The sequence below is a fragment of the Oncorhynchus mykiss genome, chromosome 27 (assembly GCF_013265735.2).
Source record: "Oncorhynchus mykiss isolate Arlee chromosome 27, USDA_OmykA_1.1, whole genome shotgun sequence".
NCBI classification, from domain to species: Eukaryota; Metazoa; Chordata; class Actinopteri; order Salmoniformes; family Salmonidae; genus Oncorhynchus; species Oncorhynchus mykiss.
The window spans coordinates 1,424,760-1,447,871 of record NC_048591.1 but is presented as its reverse complement, the minus strand read 5'-3'; the positions used below and the strand labels follow the sequence as shown (position 1 = coordinate 1,447,871).

The 23,112-nt window shown below is 42.2% G+C and overlaps 1 protein-coding gene across 4 annotated transcripts in view; it reads left to right on the top strand.

Annotated features, from left to right (window-relative positions):
• LOC110507309 (fibroblast growth factor 12) overlaps positions 1 to 23,112 on the top strand; it is a 139,027-nt gene that overhangs the window by 99,342 nt on the left and 16,573 nt on the right. For all 4 annotated transcript variants that reach the window (XM_021587208.2, XM_036965186.1, XM_021587206.2 and 1 more), the window contains 2 exons: positions 17,078 to 17,188; positions 21,364 to 21,467. In XM_021587208.2, coding sequence (XP_021442883.2) covers positions 17,078 to 17,188; positions 21,364 to 21,467 — 215 coding nt within the window. The remainder of the gene's footprint in view (positions 1 to 17,077; positions 17,189 to 21,363; positions 21,468 to 23,112) is intronic.

Genomic DNA, 23,112 nt, shown 5'->3' with positions numbered 1-23,112 from the left:
TTAACTGTATGTCCAGTTTAGATTTAATGCACTCCAGAAAATAGCATTTGGCTGTTTCAGTAGAATGGTTAGTTCTGAATTGTATTTGATGTATGGAGTTGCCCTGATTGAGGTGATCAGTCAGATGATCAGCCACCTATCTTTCAGCTACTTTTGATAGCACTGGAAGATTGCTTATAGGTCGGTCATTTTCCACCAGTGTTGGGTCACCAGATTTTAAAACCGGTATCACTGCAGCAGACTTCCAAGCATTGGAGAAGAACCCATATTTGATGGACAGATTAACTAGATGTACAATAGGGGCAATCATAGAATATTTGTGTCTCTTCAGGAATTCAGTGTCTAGACCAAGTACATATTTTGTTCTAGAGCTCCTGAAGAAGCTAATAATAATGTCCACTGCTGATGCTGAGATTTCAGGAATTCTGAACATTGGTTTATTATTATCTATGGGAGTGAGAACTGTGGTCTTGGTTGAAAATCTTTGAGCCAGTTCCCTTACAGAGCCAACAAAAAAAGTGTTAAAGGTGGTGGATATGAAATTGGAGTCTTGAATTAGAATCCCATTAACATTTAAATTGGGATATTTTTTTTACTTTTCAGCTCCTCTCCCTGTTAGTTTAAGATTTTCCAAATCCCTTTGCCATTTCCTTTTGCTTCATTGATCATTCTGAAGAATCTGATTTTGCTTTTTTTTTTTAATATGCCTTACCATCTTATTTCTCAGTGATGTAAATAGACATCTGTCATCATTCTGACCAGACTTCAGTGCTTTTTTCAAGGAAAGATCCCATTCTCTCATCTGCCTCCAGAGGTCCTCGTTGAGCCATGATAGAGAGGTTTTCCTTCTTGGTTTACGTAGAAATTTCCCGGTAAAAGAGGTATCCACTTTGTCAATAGCTGACAGAAATGTTCTGAATCCAGACTCTGGGTCTTCATTGCTTAACAGATCAGACCAGTCAATTTGACGTATAGCTTAGTTAGTTAAAGCTTAGTTATTTATTCGATCAGGTCTGTTAGTAAACACCAGATCAATTTGAGTCTGGGATGTCTGTGTTTATCTGGTTGGTCTTTGTATTATTTGAGTCAGGTTAAAATTGTCTGTGATCTCTTAGAGTTTTCCTGTAAGTTTTATTTTCACAGTTTATATTGAAATCGCCCATGAAGATGATCTCCTTATGATCACATTCTTTAAGCATGGCATTTAGATGGTCATAAAACGAGATATCAGATATCGGTGGTCGATATAATCCAATAATAGTGAGACATATGAGGGAAGAGGAACACATTCAGCCTGAATATATTCATGGAATATCCAGGGACATTAAAGGCAGAAATAGGAGAAGATTTCTTCAGCCATTTTGCAGGGAAACAGAAAAAAATCAAGATCAGAGTCATTCAATAAATATTCTACCTGTTCACTCTTAGAAATAATACTACGAATATACAGATGACCTTCTCATATTCCTCAAGGGTCCCAGAGTAATTTAGACTGATTAACGGTTTGAAAACGTTTAATGGTACAATGTTTTCAAATAGCTGGTTTTAATGTCCATTCTTGAATGCCTTTCTAACCAATCAGATACAAGTATTCAACAATGCTGTGGTATAATATTAATTCGTTTTCACTATTTGGTACCAGGTAATTACCAATTTTGAAAAATGATTTTATGTACCAGATAAAATACCCATTGATTCCTCAAACTCATAGTTTTAACTCCAGTGTTAAGGTACTTATAGTATAACAACATATGCAATTTATCCAAATTGTCTTTCAGTCATGCGTTTGGGTGGCCCCAGCGGGAATCAAACCCACAACCTCTGGCTTTGCAAGCACCACACTCAATCAACTGAGCCACTCACGACCACAGTATCAGCAGCCAACTGTAGGCCTACCATTGCTGATTCGCTGAAGCAGGTCAGTGAGAAAACTAATCATGGCATCCTCTCTGTGAGTCACATGGGTCCTCTACTCTCAGCTCTGAGGTGATCAGAGCTGGGGGGGTTGAGTGGCAATCAGGAGAATGATAGAGAATGAGGTTGGCAGCCAAACCAAGCTCCATGCAGTCTAATGGTGTATCACACAGAGCCTGTATAGATCATATCTTCTCGGTCTGTATAATAGTCAGAAATAGATTACATGAAGAGAAGCCTACTTTTGCATGTTTCATTGATTTCCAGAAACTGTTGATTTTGTAAATAGGGATATTTTAGCCTATAGTTTGTTAAAGACAGGAGTTATTGGGAAATTGTATCACGCAATCCAGTCTCTTTACAAAGTACCAATTGCTTGTGTGCGAATTAATGAAAATTGTTCCGATTTGGTTTCCCACACCCTCGGGTATAAAACAAAGACATGCCTTATCACCGACTGTTTGCTATGTTTATAAATGATTTGGCAAAATAAATTAAACAGTTAAATATTGGAGTAAGATGTAATGATGAAATGCTAAGTACCCTTTTATATGCTGATGATATTATTTTGATGGCAGAAACTGAACAAGACCTGCAGAACATGTTATTATGTACAGTCAGTTAGTGTAAAAAATGGAGACCCAGACAAAAACACAGATAGTACCTGTTTTTCTCAAATGCATTAAGAGAAGCGTTTTGGTGAAGACATTCTTGAGTTCAGTAACAATTTTAAATATGTGGTCTTTTTTTTTAATGAACATATTACCTTTCTATATGGAACATTTGCCCTGTCCGAATCAGAAAGTAGAGCTCTTAGGGGAGTTATAGGAAAACAAAAACACTCAAAGATATTGGTCATGCTATGTATTCCAAACTGTATCAGACATGCGTGTGTCCTGTTCTGGACTATTCAGCAGGAGTGTGGGGTGCAAAGCATCTCAAAAATGAACATGTCCATAACAGAGCAGTACGTTACTTTTTAGGTATCCACAAGTTTGCACCTATACTTGCAATAACTGGGGACATGGGCTGGGAACCCTGTGAGGTGAGATGGAAGGTGTGTATGGTGAGACTTTGGAATAGACTGTTGGATATGCCAACTGCCAGAATACCTAGCAAAGTTTTTTAATGGGATCTATCCAAAGGGGGAGCCTGGGCAACTGATATGTCTGACCTTATCCAACAGTCTGACTGTGAACATCCTGTATGAAAACCAAATTAAGGGAACAAAGAAGACCTCTCCAGTAGGTACCAAAACGTTCAAAGGCCATTTTCTCAAAAGTTATTAGGGCTATCTTCTGTATACCACCCCTAACTTGTCACAGCACAACTGATTGGCTCAAATGCATTAAGAAGGAAAGAAACTCCACAAATGAACTTTTAACAAGGCAAACCTGTTAATTTAAATGCATTCCAGGTGACTAACTCATGAAGCTGGTTGAGATAATGCCAAGATTGTGCTAAGAGTCTTGGTGGTTCCAAACATCTTCCATTTAAGAATGATGGAGGCCACTGTGTCTTGGTTTCATCAGACCAGATAATCTTGTTTCTCATGGTGTGAGAGTCTTTAGGTGTCTTTTGGCAAACTACAAGCTGGCTGTCATGTGTCTTTTACTGAGGAGTGGCTTAGGAAGAATCTTGGTGGTTCCAAACTTCTTCCATTTAAGAATGATGGAGGCCACTGTGTTCTTGGGGACCTTCAATGCTGCAGAAGTGTTTTGGTACCCTTCCCCAGATCTGTGCCTCAACACAATCTTGTCTCGGAGCTCTACGGACAATTCTTTCTTCCTCGTGGCTTGTTTTTTTCTCTGATATGCACTGTCAACTGTGGGAACTTATATCGACAGGTGTGTGCCTTTCCAAATCATGTCCAATCAATTGAATTTACCACAGGTGGACTCCAATCAAGTTGTTGAAACACTTCTAGCATGATCAATGAAAACAGGATGCACCTGAGCTCAATTTCGAGTCTCATTGCAAAGGGGCAGAATATTTATGTAAATAAGGTATCTGTTTTTTATTTAAATGCAAAATATATTTGCAAAAAAATCTAAAAACCTGTTTTCACTTTGTCATTATGGGGTATTGTGTGTAGATTGCTGAGGATAACAAAAACAATTATTTTAGAATAAGGCTGTAATGTAACAAAATGTTGAAAAAGTGAAGGGGTCTGAATACTTTCCGAAGGCACTGTGTGTATATATATATATATATATATTATTAACCTTTATTTATTTAGGCAAGTCAGTTAAGAACAAATTCTTATTTTCAATGACAGCCTAGGAACAGTGGGTTAACTTCCTTGTACAGGGGCAGAACGACAGATTTTTTCCTTGTCAGCTCAGGGATTAGATCGTGCAACCTCTCGGTTACTAGTCCAACGCTCTAACCACTAGGCTACCTGCCGCCCCAATGTATGTACAATGGGGGGAAAAGTATTTAGTCAGCCACCAATTGTGCAAGTTCTCCCACTTAAAAATCTGAGAGAGGCCTGTAATTTTCATCATAGGTACACTTCAACTATGACAGACAAAAAGAGAAAAAAAAATCCAGAAAATCACATTGTAGGATTTTTTATGAATTTATTTGAAAAATATGGTGGAAAATAAGTATTTGGTCAATAACAAAAGTTTATCTCAATACTTTGTTATATACCCTTTGTTGGCAATGACAGAGGTCAAACGTCTTCAGTAAGTCTTCACAAGGTTTTCACACACTGTTACTGGTATTTTGGCCCATTCCTCCATGTAGATCTCCTCTAGAGCAGTGATGTTTTGAGGCTGTTGCTGGGCAACACGGACTTTCAACTCCCTCCAAAGATTTTCCATGGGTTTGAGATCTGGAGACTGGCTAGGCCACTCCAGGACCTTGAAATGCTTCTTACGAAACCACTCCTTCGTTGCCCGGGCGGTGTGTTTGGGATCATTGTCATGCTGAAAGACCCAGCCACGTTTCATCTTCAATGCCCTTGCTGATGGAAGGAGGTTTTCACTCAAAATCTCACGATACATGGCCCCATTCATTCTTTCCTTTACACGGATCAGTCGTCCTGGTCCCTTTGCAGAAAAACAGCCCCAAAACATGATGTTTCCACCCCCATGCTTCACAGTAGGTATGGTGTTCTTTGGATGCAACTCAGCGTTCTTTGTCCTCTAAACACGACGAGTTGAGTTTTTACCAAAAAGTTATATTTTGGTTTCATCTGACCATATGACATTCTCCCAATCTTCTTCTGGATCATCCAAATGCTCTCTAGCAAACTTCAGACGGGCCTGGACATGTACTGGCTTAAGCAGGGGGACACGTCTGGCACTGCAGGATTTGAGTCCCTGGCGGCGTAGTGTGTTACTGATGGTAGACTTTGTTACTTTGGTCCCTCTGCAGGTCATTCACTAGGTCCCCCCCGTGTGGTTCTGGGATTTTTGCTCACCGTTCTTGTGATCATTTTGATCCCACGGGGTGAGATCTTGCGTGGAGCCCCAGATCGAGGGAGATTATCAGTGGTCTTGTATGTATTCCATTTCCTAATAATTGCTCCCACAGTTGATTTCTTCAAACCAAGCTGCTAACCTATTGCAGATTCAGTCTTCCCAGCCTGGTGCAGGTCTACAATTTTGTTTCTGGTGTCCTTTGACAGCTCTTTGGTCTTGGCCATAGTGGAGTTTGGAGTGTGACTGTTTGAGGTTGTGGACAGGTGTCTTTTATACTGATAACAAGTTCAAACAGGTCCCATTAATACAGGTAACGAGTGGAGGACAGAAGAGCCTCTTAAAGAAGTTGTTACAGGTCTGTGAGAGCCAGAAATCTTGCTTGTTTGTAGGTGACCAAATACTTATTTTCCACCATAATTTGCAAATAAATTCATAAAAAATCTTATGTGTTTTTCTGGATTTTTTTTTCTCATTTTGTCTGTCATAGCTAGTGTACCTATGATGAAAATTACAGGCCTCATCTTTTTAAGTGGGAGAACTTGCACAATTGGTGGCTAAATACTTTTTTGCCCCACTGTATGTTCAGTGCCTTCAGAAAGTATTCAGACACCTTCACTTTTTCAACATTTTGTTACATTACAGCCTTATTCTAAAATGGATAAAAAAAACATTTGCATTCCCATTCAGTCGCTGACCGATAAATCTCCGGTCGTCGGTATTAGGCCTACTGATTGATCAACTTTTACTTGTGACAAAGTCAGCAAAGGACATCACTGCATTTGGAATGCATTTGCAGCCGAAATGGACTCAACCAGAAAAATTATATGACACAACTTAGCCACAACACCCAGTGGGCATGCGTGATGATGTAGCCCAGGGATGAACTCATCATTTTGTATTTTATTTATAATGGCTGAAAGCTACTGCCAAGGCAGAATTAAGGCAGTTTATGCCGTTTTAAAACATTACAATACATTCGCAGATTTCACAACACACTGTGTGCCCTCAGGCCACTTCTCCACCACTACCACCTATCTACAGTACAAAATCCATGTGTACATGTATGTATAGTCCATATGCATGCATGTGTGCATATGTTTGTGTTGCTGTTTTTAAATCAAATTTTACTGCTTGCATCAGTTACTTGATGTGGAATAGGTCCAGGTCCATACCCAAACAGTTCGAACTACTAATTTTGAAAATGACTCTCTCCAGAAATAAGTCTCTCACTGTTGCCGCCTGCTACCGACCCCCCTCAGCTCCCAGCTGTGCCCTGGACACCATTTGTGAATTGCCCCCCATCTAGCTTCAGAGTTTGTTCTGTTAGGTGACCTAAACTGGAATATGCTTAACACCCCGCCAGTCCTACAATCTAAGCTAGATGCCCTCAATCTCACACAAATCATCAAGGAACCCACCAGGTACAACCCTAACTCTGTAAACAAGGGCACCCTCATAGACGTCATCCTGACCAACTGGCCCTCCAAATACACCTCCGCTGTCTTCAACCAGGATCTCAGCGATCACTGCCTCATTGCCTGTATCCGCTACGGAGCCGCAGTCAAACGACCACCCCTCATCACTGTCAAACGCTCCCTAAAACACTTCTGTGAGCAGGCCTTTCTAATCGACCTGGCCCGGGTATCCTGGAAGGACATTGACCTCATCCCGTCAGTTGAGGATGCCTGGTCATTCTTTAAAAGTAACTTCCTCACCATTTTAGATAAGCATGCTCCGTTCAAAAAATGCAGAACTAAGAACAGATACAGCCCTTGGTTCACCCCAGACCTGACTGCCCTCGACCAGCACAAAAACATCCTGTGGCGGACTGCAATAGCATCGAATAGTCCCCGTGATATGCAACTGTTTAGGGAAGTCCGGAACCAATGCACGCAGTCAGTCAGGAAAGCTAAGGCCAGCTTCTTCAGGCAGAAGTTTGCATCCTGTAGCTCCAACTCCAAAAAGTTCTGGGACACTGTGAAGTCCATGGAGAACAAGAGCACCTCCTCCCAGCTGCCCACTGCACTGAGGCTAGGTAACACGGTCACCACCGATAAATCCATGATTATCGAAAACTTCAATAAGCATTTCTCAACGGCTGGCCATGCCTTCCGCCTGGCTACTTCAACCTCGGCCAACAGCCCCGCCCCCCACCGCTGCTCCTCGCCAGGTTCTCCTTTACCCAAATCCAGATAGCAGATGTTCTGAAAGAGCTGCAAAACCTGGACCCGTACAAATCAGCTGGGCTTGACAATCTGGACCCTCTATTTCTGAAACTATCCGCCACCATTGTCGCAACCCCTATTACCAGCCTGTTCAACCTCTCTTTCATATCGTCTGAGATCCCCAAGGATTGGAAAGCTGCCGCAGTCATCCCCCTCTTCAAAGGGGGAGACACCCTGGACCCAAACTGTTACAGACCTATATCCATCCTGCCCTGCCTATCTAAGGTCTTCGAAAGCCAAGTCAACAAACAGGTCACTGACCATCTCGAATCCCACTGTACCTTCTCCGCTGTGCAATCTGGTTTCCGAGCCGGTCACGGGTGCACCTCAGCCACACTCAAGGTACTAAACGATATCATAACCGCCATTGATAAAAGACAGTACTGTGCAGCCGTCTTCATCGACCTTGCCAAGGCTTTCGACTCTGTCAATCACCATATTCTTATCGGCAGACTCAGTAGCCTCGGTTTTTCGGATGACTGCCTTGCCTGGTTCACCAATTACTTTGCAGACAGAGTTCAGTGTGTCAAATCGGAGGGCATGCTGTCCGGTTCAATTCTCGGGCCGACTCTTTTCTCTGTATACATCAATGATGTTGCTCTTGCTGCGGTCCCTGATCCACCTCTACGCAGACGACACCATTCTATATACTTTCGGCCCGTCATTGGACACTGTGCTATCTAACCTCCAAACAAGCTTCAATGCCATACAACACTCCTTCCGTGGCCTCCAACTGCTCTTAAACGCTAGTAAAACCAAATGCATGCTTTTCAACCGATCGCTGCCTGCACCCGCATGCCCGACTAGCATCACCACCCTGGATGGTTCCGACCTAGAATATGTGGACATCTATAAGTACCTAGGTGTCTGGCTAGACTGCAAACTCTCCTTCCAGACTCATATCAAACATCTCCAATCGAAAATCAAATCAAGAGTCGGCTTTCTATTCCGCAACAAAGCCTCCTTCACTCACGCCGCCAAGCTTACCCTAGTAAAACTGACTATCCTACCGATCCTCGACTTCGGCGATGTCATCTACAAAATGGCTTCCAACACTCTACTCAGCAAACTGGATGCAGTCTATCACAGTGCCATCCGTTTTGTCACTAAAGCACCTTATACCACCCACCACTGCGACTTGTATGCTCTAGTCGGCTGGCCCTCGCTACAAATTCGTCGCCAGACCCACTGGCTCCAGGTCATCTACAAGTCCATGCTAGGTAAAGCTCTGCCTTATCTCAGCTCACTGGTCACGATGGCAACACCCATCCGTAGCACGCGCTCCAGCAGGTGTATCTCACTGATCATCCCTAAAGCCAACACCTCATTTGGCCGCCTTTCGTTCCAGTACTCTGCTGCCTGTGACTGGAACGAATTGCAAAAATCGCTGAAGTTGGAGACTTTTATCTCCCTCACCAACTTCAAACATCAGCTATCTGAGCAGCTAACCGATCGCTGCAGCTGTACATAGTCTATTGGTAAATAGCCCACCCATTTTCACCTACCTCATCCCCATACTGTTTTTATTTATTTACTTTTCTGCTCTTTTGCACACCAATATCTCTACCTGTACATGACCATCTGATCATTTATCACTCCAGTGTTAATCTGCAAAATTGTAATTATTCGCCTACCTCCTCATGCCTTTTGCACACATTGTATATAGACTCCCCCTTTGTTTTCTACTGTGTTATTGACTTGTTAATTGTTTATTCCATGTGTAACTCTGTGTTGTCTGCTCACACTGCTATGCTTTATCTTGGCCAGGTCGCAGTTGCAAATGAGAACTTGTTCTCAACTAGCCTACCTGGTTAAATAAAGGTGAAATAAAAAAATAAAAAAAAAAAAAAATAGAGTTTCATGTAGTCATGACTCTATGTAGTACTGTGCACCTCCCATAGTCTGTTCTGGACATGGAGAATGTGAAGAGACCTCTGGTGGCATGTCTTGTGTGGTATCCATGGGTGTCTGAGCTGTGCACCAGTAGTTCAAACAGACCACTTGGTACATTCAACATCTCTCATTAATACAGGTGGTGATGAAGTTAATCTCTCCTCCACTTTCAGCCAGCAAAGATTGACATGCATATTATTATTAGCTCTCTGTGTACATCCAAGGACCGTAGTGTCTCCCAGCTCTGCGTACCCACATCCATACCCAAACATTTGTATTTTTTATTTAACTAGGCAAGTCAGTTAAGAACAAATTCTTATTTTCAATGACTGCCTAGGAACTGCCTTGTTCATGGGCAGAACGACAGATTATTACCTTGTCAGCTCGGGGATTTGATCTTGCAACCTTTCGGTCACTAGTCTAACGCTCTAACCACTAGGCTACCTGCCTCCCCATGCGGTCAGCGCTGGCCCTAAGCAACATTTTGTTGGCCCATCCCCAGTCTTTAATATGATATCTGGTGACAAATGGTGATACCTAACAAAATCAATGGGGGCCCCCTTTCGGTAATTCATCCATGATTACTACAAGTATAAAACACGTTAGCTGACATGGGCTAATTGAATGACTGTCAGTGAAAAACTGCTGATCCACATCCACATTTCGAAATTGACCTTGTGTATTCTACTATTCTAACTATCAACAGTAAGTTGAGACTGAGTCCCCCCCCCCAAAAAAAATCCCTGTGCCAAATGGAACAAGACACTTTTAACCCGCATCGGCCCTGAGAGATGCACAGTGAGGAGTATCCTGAGTGAATAATTTCCGCTTGACACGACAGAAGGTTTTGGAGAGAGAGAGAGAGAGAGAGAGGCCCGCTCGGTGATCCATTTTAGAATAGCATGAGTGTGTGACTTATTCACGGTGGAGGATTCACTTGCGTGCGTGTCACTTGCTGTAACCTAAAAAAAGCTACACTGGATGGAATTGTCTCAGTTGCTAGAACATGAGAATCACCAAAACACCCCACAACTGCACTATCATTCTGGACAAAATGAGAGATGGGAATATTAAGTGATCGTCTATGACAAGAGATCGTCCTGTTTATGGAAGTGTCCTCAAGCCATTTCTCAGCACAATGTGGTATAGGATATTCATGAATGATCAGACCATTAGGCCTTCTTGCTGATATCATCTGTTTCAATGTGACTATGGTCATCAATCAAAGCGTGTCGAATGACTTTATTGCCCTCGCCCCCCCCGCCTCCCCCCTCCCCCACAACTGTTACAGGCCTATATCTATTCTACCCTTCCTCTCTAAGGTCTTCGAAAGCCAAGTTAACAAACAGATCACCAACCATTTAGAATCCCACCGTAACTTCTCCGCTATGCAATCTGGTTTCCGAGCTGGTCATGGGTGCACCTCAGCCACGCTCAAGGTACTTAAATGATATCATAACCACCATCGATTAAAGACCTGGCCTAGGCTTTTGACTCTGTCAATCACCACATTATCGGCCTTGGTTTCTCAAATTGGAGGGCCTGTTGCCCGGACCTCTGGCAGTCTCTTTGGGGGTGCCACAGGGTTCAATCCTCAGACCGACTCTTTTCTCTGTATACATCAATGATGTCACTCTTGCAGCTGGTGATTCTCTGATCCACCTCTACGCAGACGACACCATTCTGTATACTCCTGGCCCTTCTTTGGACACTGTGTTAACTAACCTCCAGACGAGCTTCAATGCCATACTCTCCTTCCGTGGCCTCCAACTGCTCTTAAATGCAAGTAAAACTAAATGCATGCTCTTCGACCGATCGCTGCTCGCACCTGCCCGCCCGTCTAGCATCACTACTCTGGATGGTTCTGACTTAGAATATGTAGGCAACTACAAATATCTAGGTGTCTGGTTAGACTGTAAAATGCAGTCTATCACAGTGCCATCCGTTGTCACCAAAGCCCCATATACTACCCACCACAACAACCTGTATGCTCTCGTTGGCTCGCCCTCGCTTCATATTCGTCGCCAAACCCACTGGCTCCAGGTCATCTATAAGTATTTTCTAGGTAAAGAATTATAGATGAAAGCCCCGTCATATCTCAGCTCACTGGTCACCATAGCAGCACCCCGTAGCATGCGCTCCAGCAGGTATATTTCATTGGTCACCCCCAAAGCCAATTCCTCCTTTGGCCGCCTTTCCTTACAGTTCTCTGCTGCCAATGACTGGAACGAATTGCAAAAATCACTGAAGCTGGAGACTCCCTCACTAACTTTAAGCATCAGCTGTCAGAGCAGCTTACAGATCATTGCACCTGTACATAGCCCATCTGTAAATAACCCATCCAACTACCTCATCCCCATATTGTTATTTATTTATTTTTTTGCTCCTTTGAACCCCAGTATCTCTACTTGCACATTAATCTTCTGCACATCGATCACTCCAGTGTTTAATTGCTAAATTGTAATTAATTCACCACTACGGTCTATTTATTGCTTTACCACCCTAACCTTACCTCATTAACACACACTGTATATAGATGTAAGGGCGTTCGTCTGTAGGAGGAAGAGAAGCGGACCAAAGCGCAGCGTGGTGGTTATTCATGTTTTAATAACTCAATACACATGAACAAACTAACAAAAACAAGAAATGTGCAAACGCAAAACAGTCCTCTCCTGTGACAAACAAACACAGTGACAGGAACAATCACCCACAAACACACAGTGAAACCCAGGCTACCTAAATATGGTTCCCAATCAGAGACAATGACGAACACCTGCCTCTGATTGAGAACCATATCAGGCCGAACATAGAACTAGACCAAAACATAGAAAAACAAACATAGACTGCCCACCCAACTCACGCCCTGACCATACTAAATAAATACAAAAACAAAGGAAATAGAGGTCAGAACGTGACAATAGACTTTTCTACTGTGTTATTGACTGTACGTTTGTTTATTCCATGTGTAACTCTGTGTTGTTGTTTGTATCCCACTGCTTTGCTGGTTAACGTGCTCAACATCTGCTCTGAAGAGAGCTCATGTCTGAAGGAGGGTTAAAAAAAACACCCTGTTAAGAACTCTTTTTTTATTTTATTTTTTATATATATTAACTTTCAATGTCGCAGGTCGCAGTTATAAATGATAACTTGTTCTCAACTAGCCTACCTGGTTAAATAAAGGTGTGGGAAAAAAATTGCTAGACCCTCTCTTTTTTAATTAGGTTTACAGTATAAGGTAGAGAGATGCAGTGCCTCGGGACAGCCGGTATCCAGCTGGTTCATGTGTGTGGTAGGTTACAGGTACAGATACAGGCTACTAGCCTAGGGACTAGGTTTGCATTACCTCGCCCCCAGTCCATAGGCTATATTGCGCGCAGGAAGTATGTCTGGTGCGCGAGATCGGTTTGTGTAATGTAGACCTGCCTTTCTCATAGCCTTTGGTGAAATGATGTTGAATTATGGAATGTATCTGCTGCTGGCGCACCTACTGCCAAGCAGCCCACCATCACTTTCGTTTACAATGCACCACTTCTCTCTAACTCTCTTTCTTCCCTCCTGCTCTTTCTCCCTCCCTCTCTCAACCACACACACACACTCGCTAAAGCCCGCTTCCTCTCTCTCTCGTTGGTTTCCTTTCCCTCTCTTTCTCTCAGCCTCCGATAATTCCTCATCCGAACCACAATCACGTAGGATTGCATAGAGCGAAAAAGAAAGGCTGTTTGCAAACCAGGCAATGAAGAGTGGACTTCACCGGTTGCTTTGATAGTACTTTTCACCACAGGCTACAAGTGAGATTTGTGCTTCGATTTTTCCCACTGGACACAGACGTCAATTCAACGACTATTCCACGTTGGTTGAAAGTCATTTTAAAAGAAATAACGTGGAAACAACATTGGTTCAACCACTGTGTTCGAATGACGTCAGTTTAGGATGCTCATTACCTGTCATGACAACATATATTTTCCGACTGTTCTCCAACTTGTTATAACTCTCCGTCTTCCAGAGAACATTGAGGTTTCGAATTTAGATTTTTTTTTTTACCTGCTGCTCGAGTGTCGAGCCCGTAGTAGTCCAAAAGACCATGCCGTCCGCGGGCTGGTGAGGCGTACATGAACAGTGAACTCAGAAAGTTGTGCAATGTCGAGCACTAGAAATTGACGAGGAGTGAAAACGATGGATAATGAAACTATTTACGGGACATTTTATCAGGATAACTGGGAATAATCTGGACTGGAGATAAAGGAGTACCTTTGAGAAATGTGCACAATGTGCTGAATGTAAAATACAAATGTGTTTATTTAGAGATATAGTAGCCTACATATTTGTAAAGACTGCCTTTGCAATATTTCATATGTATATCGATGTTGTTACAGTTATTTAGATCGCAAATATGTTTGATTTCAACATTCAGCTTGTTCAGTCATTTTATGCACCTTACCTACATATTTATCATCATGGCGCACTTACGCAACCTTATGCATTGGACCAGCCATAATCAGCACCCTCAGCAGTATCTTCACAACATCTCGCTCATAGTAGATGCGGAGACGATTCAAGTGGTCTACACTAAGGTTAGCCTACCGGGGAGATGGCGGCGGCGCTCGCCAGCTCCCTGATACGACAGAAACGTCAAGCAAGAGAGGCAAATAGCGAAAAGGTCGCTACTTCGAAACGGCGCACCAGCCCCAACAAAGATCCCCGCTCCTTGTGTGAGAGGCATATATTTACTGTCTTCAACAAAATTCGGTTCTGCAGCGGCAAGAAAAGACCAGTCCGCAGGAAGCCAGGTCAGTGACCTCAGAGCAGGGCTGCGTTCAGTACATTAAAACGTAATATAACGTTCAATTTAACGGAAACGGCGCTGTACTGTTACTGTTTAACGTCACTCATTGCTTCAAGATCACACCCTGCACATCCATTGAGCGGAGCAAACATATCTGTCTGTTCAATAATTTACAAGAACGTTTTGGGGAAACGTGTTGTTCAGTTCAAATCATTCCGCAAATTCAGAATTTGCTCAAATTGAGCTGTACACTTTAAAAAAAATCAGCAAAATCAGGTAAATTGATAAACGCACACTTTGTTTAACCTCAATGTCAACTTGTTTTCACATTGCATTGTTGTTTTAAGTTGTACAGATAATGTATTTGAAATGTTTTCATTGTATTTTGAACGCTTTCAGACTGAGCATTTGAAATGTTATGAGTACTTTGGGGGTCAGGGAAAATGTATGGGAGTAAAAAGTACATATCTTTAGGAATTTAGTGGAGTAAAAATAGAAGTTGTCAAAAATATAAATAGTAATGTAAAGTACAGATACCGAAAAACGTACAGACTTAAGTAGTACTTCAAAGTATTTTTTCTTTACACCACTGAGCATGCCACCATCAGAGTCAATTCAAACTTTTTGCGTGTTCTTATGTTGGCATATTACATCATTTTAAAGAAGTCCATAACTGAACATTGATATACACAGTTGAAGCAACCTCTCTCCCCTCTTCATTTCACATGGGGGGGACATCCGAGTTTTTAAATCCATGTAGGATACTGGTCAAGTGAGTTACAACAGCAATGCACCAAGGGCTATTTAGTCTGGTTGTCTACAGGTAAATGTTTATTAGTTAGGGGGTTGCTGCACTGAGTGCCCTTAAAACAACAAAAAACATTAAAAAAACACATTTTTCACAAATCACGTGAAAAATGTCACGTGAAAACAAAAAATGCACGGACCAGACATGGTTTTCGGACACATAAAGTTTTACATGGATTTTTAACATGACTCAGACTAGTGGTTTTCCAACATTTCACATGTGATATTCTAAACCAGCATGTGCTTTTGAAACTGGCGGGATTAGATCCCAGGTCTCCCATGGGAGAAGCCAATGTCTTGACCATGCATATTTATTATCAATTTCTCTCAATCTCAGATATTGACTGTTCAATTCAAAATAGGGCTGTCCATTTTTTTATTTTTTTTACGTGACGATCATTCATGTTATTTATCGAATAATGCTATTTATCGAATAATTAACTATATTTAATTATTACGTAATTTAAATGAATCATGTAACAATTAACTAATTAGTATCTTGGGGCACCATGGGAAAAGTTTGTTTAATGAGTTACCGTTTCCCGAATTAACTCATTAACTCATTACAGTCAATAATTAATAATTTCCTAATTTCAGTCTCATTCTGAATGTCGTTGACCTCGTAAATCTGCACGAACCCTAGCCTAAAACATGAATAAGCGATGCACAAATTGGCTTAATTATTTATTTACTAACTAACTAAATAATCACGCAGAATTACATAAACACACACACTATTGTAGCCTGTTTATTAAATGTAACAAAAACCAATGGACAGCTAACAATAACAGAAGCTAAAAATGGCTAGCTAGGATGAAATGGAAGGCTAATAATAGAGTGGATAGCTCAGAAGTAAGAAATAATTATTTTTATGCTCAGGTAGGTAGGCTATGTAACCTTTTTATAGAAAAAAAGGTTTATAGAATGCAACACATTAACACCTTTTGACATGTGAGGAGAATAACACTATTTCACCCCCACATGTGAACTTACAATGGTTGTGACGTTTCTTACATATGAAACTGCAAATGTGATTTTCACGTGATTTGTTTTTCAATTCACATGTAAGGTGAAAACACGCTATTCTCCTCACGTGAAAAGGTGTTGTTAACATGTAATCTATACATTTAATACATGTGAAAATATGTTTTCACATATGAAATCTAAGCTCAACATCTGAAAACATACATTTATCATGTGAAAACGTGATTTTCACATGTTGTTGTTGTGCGGGTTCCTCCAGTACTTGAAGTGAAGGAAGGCACACTAATGAACTGGACCAGAGCTATTAGTGTCCAGGGAAAGGTGAAGCATTTTCTGGTGACAGTTAGGCTACAAGTTAGTCAGAGGTCTGAGAGTATCATATCTGTCACCGATGGATAAGAAGAGGTGGACCACACATTTCTGCATCATATTTAACATATCTTTCCACCTTTCAGGGTTTCTATCATCCACTGGGTCCACCTCATCATCAGCATTTAACTGGCACACCGACTTGCTCTAAATAGTGCTGTATTTTAGTCTTTTTATGTCTCTTCCTGCATAATTTGGGTGTTAGGCGGCTGTAGTGCCAAGTTTATCTGTCCCATATTGTGTGCCCAGTTCATGATCTGGAGGTGGCGTCTTTGACCGTTTATTTTTCAGTTCAGTTTTGACCCACCAACTGAAACCTTTTTTTTTTTATCTACAAGACTGGGAGATGGTTTAGATGGTTTTCCACTGATTAGTGTTATGTTGGTATCTGCATGCTCTGAATGCCCTTAGTACAATTAGCTGTTGTTTTCCCTGGTCAGCCCCTAATCATTGAAATGGGTACTGAGGGTATGAGGGCATGGCATTCAAGTGTTTTGGTGCCTAAGTGACCTGGGCCGTGGTCATCGCAATGGAAATCTAAAATGAGCTATTCTTATTTTTACACATTCAGGTAGTCCCTCCCTGTTTCAGTCCATTTTATTCTGTTTGGTGCTTAATAAACACGACCCAAGCAGCTAGCTAACTCTTATCCCTGTTGTGTTATATTGCAGAGCCGCAGCTGAAGGGCATTGTGACTCGACTGTTCAGCGAGCAGGGCTTCTACCTGCAGATGAAGCCGGATGGCACTATAAATGGGACCAAGGACGAGAACAGCGACTACAGTGAGTTTATATGACACACATTACAGTTCCCAACATGCACATCTCCTATCATACAATCTGAAAGTACAATACACTTTGTCCTGGTGAGGTCACGTGGGTCTGAAAAAATGCCTAGCCCTTACGATGACAAATGCCATTTCATCATGACACACCACAATCTAGAATTCCACAGATATCACCTGTGCAAGCCTCAACACTCAACACACACCCACTCAGGCCAGGTCAGGCTAGGAGCATTCCCGTCCATCTGTCTGGTGGGAAGGGGATCTGTCCCCTCCATGACTTACATGCAGTACCAGCCTAGAGGTACACAAGTTACGTGCATGCGTGTGTGCACACCATGGCTTGTGTTTCTTGTGCGTGCACACACACACACACTAAAGTGATAGTTTAATAGATGCAGGAGTCACTTGATAGAGTTGAAGTCCAGAGCAAAGTGTTGGCCCTATAAGTCACTTTTATCCAAAGCGACTTACAGTGCTTGCATACATTTTTGTATGGTGGGTGGTCCCACCTATCGAACCCACTATCCTGGCATTGCAAGTGCCGGGCTCTACCAACTGAGCCACAGGGGGCCACTCATCCAACCTGTGTGCTCTTGGAGGGAGGCACAACATGTTGCCAAGGACAGGTGGAGGGAGCTCTTTGTTTCTCAATAGAGATGAAGAGTATTAAGTAAGTAGTTAACCTGTGCTTGGTCAATTCACACTACGACTATTTCCCTATCTATGTCATAGCAGAGTGTGTGTGTTAGCGCTGCAGCACACACTGTATTGCAGGGGCGAGATTACCTACTGTACCTGGCAGTTGTGAAATGGCAGAGAAGAGTGGGTGGCGGCAGCCGCAGTTCCCACAGTAACTCAATTCGCAACTCTGCTGAACAAGAAAATTAAAGAAAGGCAACTTCCTCTTCCCTTCTCCACTGCTGTACCAGCTGGAGAGAAGAAGAAGAAGAAGGCCTCTCATTGTATCAGAATGAAAATATCACAGCATATGAGTCTCCAGAGCTTCAGGGGAAGGAGAATAGAAGAATCAACAGCTGGCAAGATGTTAAACTTATTTCGTTCACATCTCCTACTCATATTAAAGAGATAGATAGAGTAGAGAAGCCAGAAGTAAACCCAATGAGCTCTATCAGAAGATAGGAGAGGAGAGAAGAAGAGAGGAGAGTAGAGAGGAAAGCTGATATGACGAGGATGGGAGAGGAGGGGAAAAGAGGAAAAGATGGGTGAAATAGAAGAGAGGAGGAAAACAGGGCTGAGTAGAAGAGAGGCAAGGAAAGGAAAGGAGAGGTTGGAGACGGACCCAAAAACGATTTTGTTTCCCGGCCCAAAACGAGTCGCCTGCCCAGTTGTGCTCTTTCAGGGTGGATGGATGGTGGGTACAGTACAGTATGTGTTTTCGTGGATTGAGAGAAGATTAATGCCTGGTGAGCTGTGTAGCCGGAGGGCTCCTTCTTCATACAGGAGCTCAGTTGCACCCACTCATGATGCTGGAGTATTTTTGCATCCCCTTCTTATCCCTTTTGTATTTGTGTCCTTGCGGATTATTTCACCTATCCCTCTCTGTTAAAAAAGTCTAACTTTTTTCTTCCTAGCCCATATCAAAGCATCCCGAAAGGCTTAGTGTTGTTATGTGATCCTTGAATGATCGTCGAAGCTCTTATTTGTGAGTTTTGGCATTATGGAGCTCCAAGGCTGGCGTTAATATGAGGTTTAGCTGCTGCCCGAATTACCGTACAGTGTTTTTTTTTCTGGGCTTTAGCTCAGAATCCAGGAAGCAGTGGTGAAAAATGCTGCCAGGTCTTAGGATGGTTTTAAGGATATGATATGAAAATCTGGGATTGGTAAATCCTTTTTTGAACCTTTAATAAATTATTTGATACATAGCCATTAATTATTTAAAAAATATAATTGATAAATGCCTCATGAGCTTAGTTCAACTGTCAACTTAAATATAAGCTTTCTTAACTCCATTGTTTCTAAAACAATGTAATTGTAAACAAACACTGTATAGCTTAAAAACATGATTATGGCCTGGACTCTATCCATAGCACAGCACTTTGGACAGCTGACAATTCCGTTTTCAATGGAGGCACATATCATGGGATCATAACTAATACACAAATATCATGATATTATCTTAAGGTGCAAGATTACATTTAAACATTTAAAATTTGTGTAAAACATTTAAAGGATTGTGAGTCTAGTAATTGTTTTATTTTCTAAAGTCTAGCAACCCAGTTGCCAGCAGGCATGCCAGCTACAGGTAATTACCAAAATAGGGGAAACACTTGAGTAAATGATGGATACAAAGTACACTGAGTGTACAAAACATGAGGAACACCTTCCTAATACTGAGTTGCACTCCTTTTTACCCTCAGAACAGCCTCAATTTCGTCAGACATGGACTCTACAAGCTGTCTTCCACAGGGATGCTGGCTCATGTTGGCTCCAGTGCTTCCAGCAGTTGTGTCGAGTTGGCTGGATGTTCTTTGCGAGGTGGACCATTCTTGATACACAGTGTTGCAGCTCTTGACACACTCACACTCAAAGGCACTTAAATATTTTGTCTTGCCCATTCACCCACTGAATGGCACCCATACACAATCCACGTCTCAATTGTCTCAAGGCTTAAAAGTCCTTCTTTAACATGTCTCCTCCCTTCATCTACACTGAATGAAGTGGATTTAACAAGTGACATCAATAAGAGATCCCAGCTTTCAACTGGATTCACCTGGTCAGTCTATGTCATGGAACAAGCAGGTGTTCCTAATGTTTTGTATACTCGGTGTATATTGAAAGCAGGTGCTTCCACACAGGTGTGGTTCCTTAGTTAATTAAGCAATTAACATTCCATCATGCTTAGGCTCATGTATAAAAATGTTGGGCAGGCCATTATTTTGGCTACAATGGCTATATCCCCATAGGATGACTATTTCCCCATCCAGAGGGCATGATTGGTCATTGAATGGTTTGATGAGCTTGAAAATGATGTAAACCTTATGCCACAACCCTCTCAGTCACCAGATCTCAACCCAATTGAACATTTGTGGGAGATTCTGGAGCAGCACCTGAGACAGTGTTATCCATCAATAAAATACCAAATGATGGAATTTCTCGTGGAAGAATGGTGTCACATCCCTCCAGACACTTGTAGAATCTATGCCAAGGTGCATTGAAGCTGTTCTGGCTCGCTCTACTAAGACACTTTATGTTGGTGTCTCCTTTTTGGCAGTTACCTGTAGTTAGACAAACTACTATGACTTGATTGATAGCATGACATGACATGGTAGCTAGTTATGAGGTTGGGAGATTGGGAACCTATCTAGCTGGCTAGCTAAAGCCAACTTCATAAAATGGTAGGGGCTAGTATTATCAACGGCAGCTAAAATCAAATCAAACGCTGTGTGTGTGTGACTCTATACTCTCTCTCCTCCTCCACTGGCCTATGGGCATGACGCCCCTGCACAGAGTACACACACACACACACGTACACATTTGTTCAGTCTCTTTATCCCACACATACACTCACACTGACTCCACTTCACTCTCCGTCATGCATTTCTTTTGATCCACCCCCATCGTGCTTAAACATACACACACATGCATGCACAGTCACACGCACACACACATCATTTTCTGGGCTCTTGCTTCGCTGCTCCCCTGGCCTCTGGTATGCGTTACTCTTTTCTGCCTACAAAGGTAATTTGTTGGCCAACCAAGGAGCCTGTCGATTTTCACTGAGTGAAATTGAATCAGTGCATCTGACAAGGGAGTGTTGGCACATTCCCCCATACCCCTGAGGTTCTTATTTGATTCGCTTATTACCTTTTCCCTTATTCCCTCAAAGATCCACCATAGACCACTTTCCTTCCACAGCCTACCTTATTCAATACAATGACTCCCAGAGAACACTGAACTTGGTTTTCTAAACAGTCAACACTCTTCCCAAATGTGAAAGTCACAGTGCTGTGATGTTGCTCTACTGCTGTACTGTATTTAAATAGTAAGGTGGGTAGGAATAAACTGTAACCTTTATTATACCTGTGTTCGTTCTCCCTTATCCCTTCCTGTCTTTCTGTCTCTCTTTCTCTGTCTCTTTCTCCATATATCTCTTCATGCATCTCTCTTTTTTCCTCCCCCTGTCTCTCTCTCCCTCCTCTCTCTCCTCAGCTCTGTTTAACCTCATCCCAGTGGGACTGCGGGTGGTAGCCATCCAGGGGGTGAAGGCCGGCCTCTACGCAGCCATGAATGGAGAGGGCTTCCTCTACTCCTCAGTAAGTCCTGCCTCTGCTACTCTAAAACTTGACTGACTCTGAGTGTGTTTTTTGTGTGTGTGATTATATTCTAGATATATTAAAACTTGTTCTAGAAAAACTCTTTAGTAACTGCTACTTTTGTTGTACTGGATAATACGGACTTAGTACTGTGGACCAAGTCAGTTTAGATTCACTGTAGGTCTGCATTTGAACAGGTCTTCATTTGTTTGTCTCAAATGGCACCCTATTCCCTACATACACTCTAAGAAAAAAGGGTTCCAAAAGCGTTTTGAGGCTGTCCCCATAGGATAACCCTTTTTGGTTCCAGGTAGAACCCTCTCCAAAAGGGGTTCTTCAAATGGTTCTCCTATGGGGACAGCCAAATAACCCTTTTTGGTTCTAGATAGCACCCATAGGGCTCTGGTCAAAAGTAGTGCACTGTATAGGGATGCAACCTTTGTCTCTTCGGTTATTTATGGTTAATAGCTATTTAGTGTCTGCCTCAGTGAAGTCCCATTCTCTTTCCATCCCTAATTTCTGTCCATTCCCTCCTCTTCTTCCTTCCTTTCCATCCCTCCTCTTCTCATGTTCCCTATTTCTCCACCTCCGTTACCTTTTCTACCTCCAGTCCGGTGATATATAATCCTCTCTTCAGCTCCCACATTCATCAAGTGTCCCAGAGTAGGAATGCCGATCTATGATCAGTTTTGCTTTTAGATCATAAGGAGTCAGATTATTATGGACAGGGAGAACCTGATCCTAGATCAGCACTCCTACTCTGAGATGCTTGATAAATGCTGGCCCATATTTTCCCAGTTTGTTTTTGGGTCATCCTCTGGGGACCATGAGAAATAGTACAGTACACACACACAACAACCACTCTCCAAATGGAGATTTTATGAATGCTCTCTGACCATAATACACTCACTGCGTAATACACTCACTAAACAGATGTTTCCTACATGTTTGGAAAATACCATTACCCCCCTTATTTTGGAGCACTATATTGTATATTGGGACCATGCTTATAGAGAGGGGAGGGGGATACTTTATTTTCTGGGTATTCTTCTGGCCAAGATCAACAGCAGATTTCAAAGGGGAAGGACAAATGTAATTGCAGAGGTTGGAGCCATTCGTTTGTTTGACATCCCAACATAAAGCACAGTCTCGCTACACTCTTAGAAAAAAGGGTTCCAAAAGGGTTCTTAGGCTGTCCCCATAAGACAACCCTTTTTGGTTCCAGGTAGAACCCTCTGTGTAAAGGGTTCTCCATGGAACCATAAGGATTCTGCCTGGAACCAAAAAGTGTTATTCAAAGGGGCTATGGGGACAGCCGAAGAACCCTTTTAGGTTCTAGATAGCACCTTCTAAGAGTGTACAACAGGCCTCTTAGCAGTTATATCTCTGTGTGGCTCTTAGAGAAGGGAAGAGTGGGGCCACTGACTTTGTATGTCGCTGTGCTGTGGGTCCATCCCTAATAAGTTATTGATGCCTCCATCTATGAAAGTTTTAAATGCAATTCTTGATTTTCTATATGCAGAGAAGGGGGGTGGGGGGTTCTTTCATTGTCAACAAGCAACCATTATTTTATGATCAAACCACTGTCATTGGTCTACTCCACCGTCAAGTGTTTTCTCAGATCAAGGTCAAACATGTTTTTTTT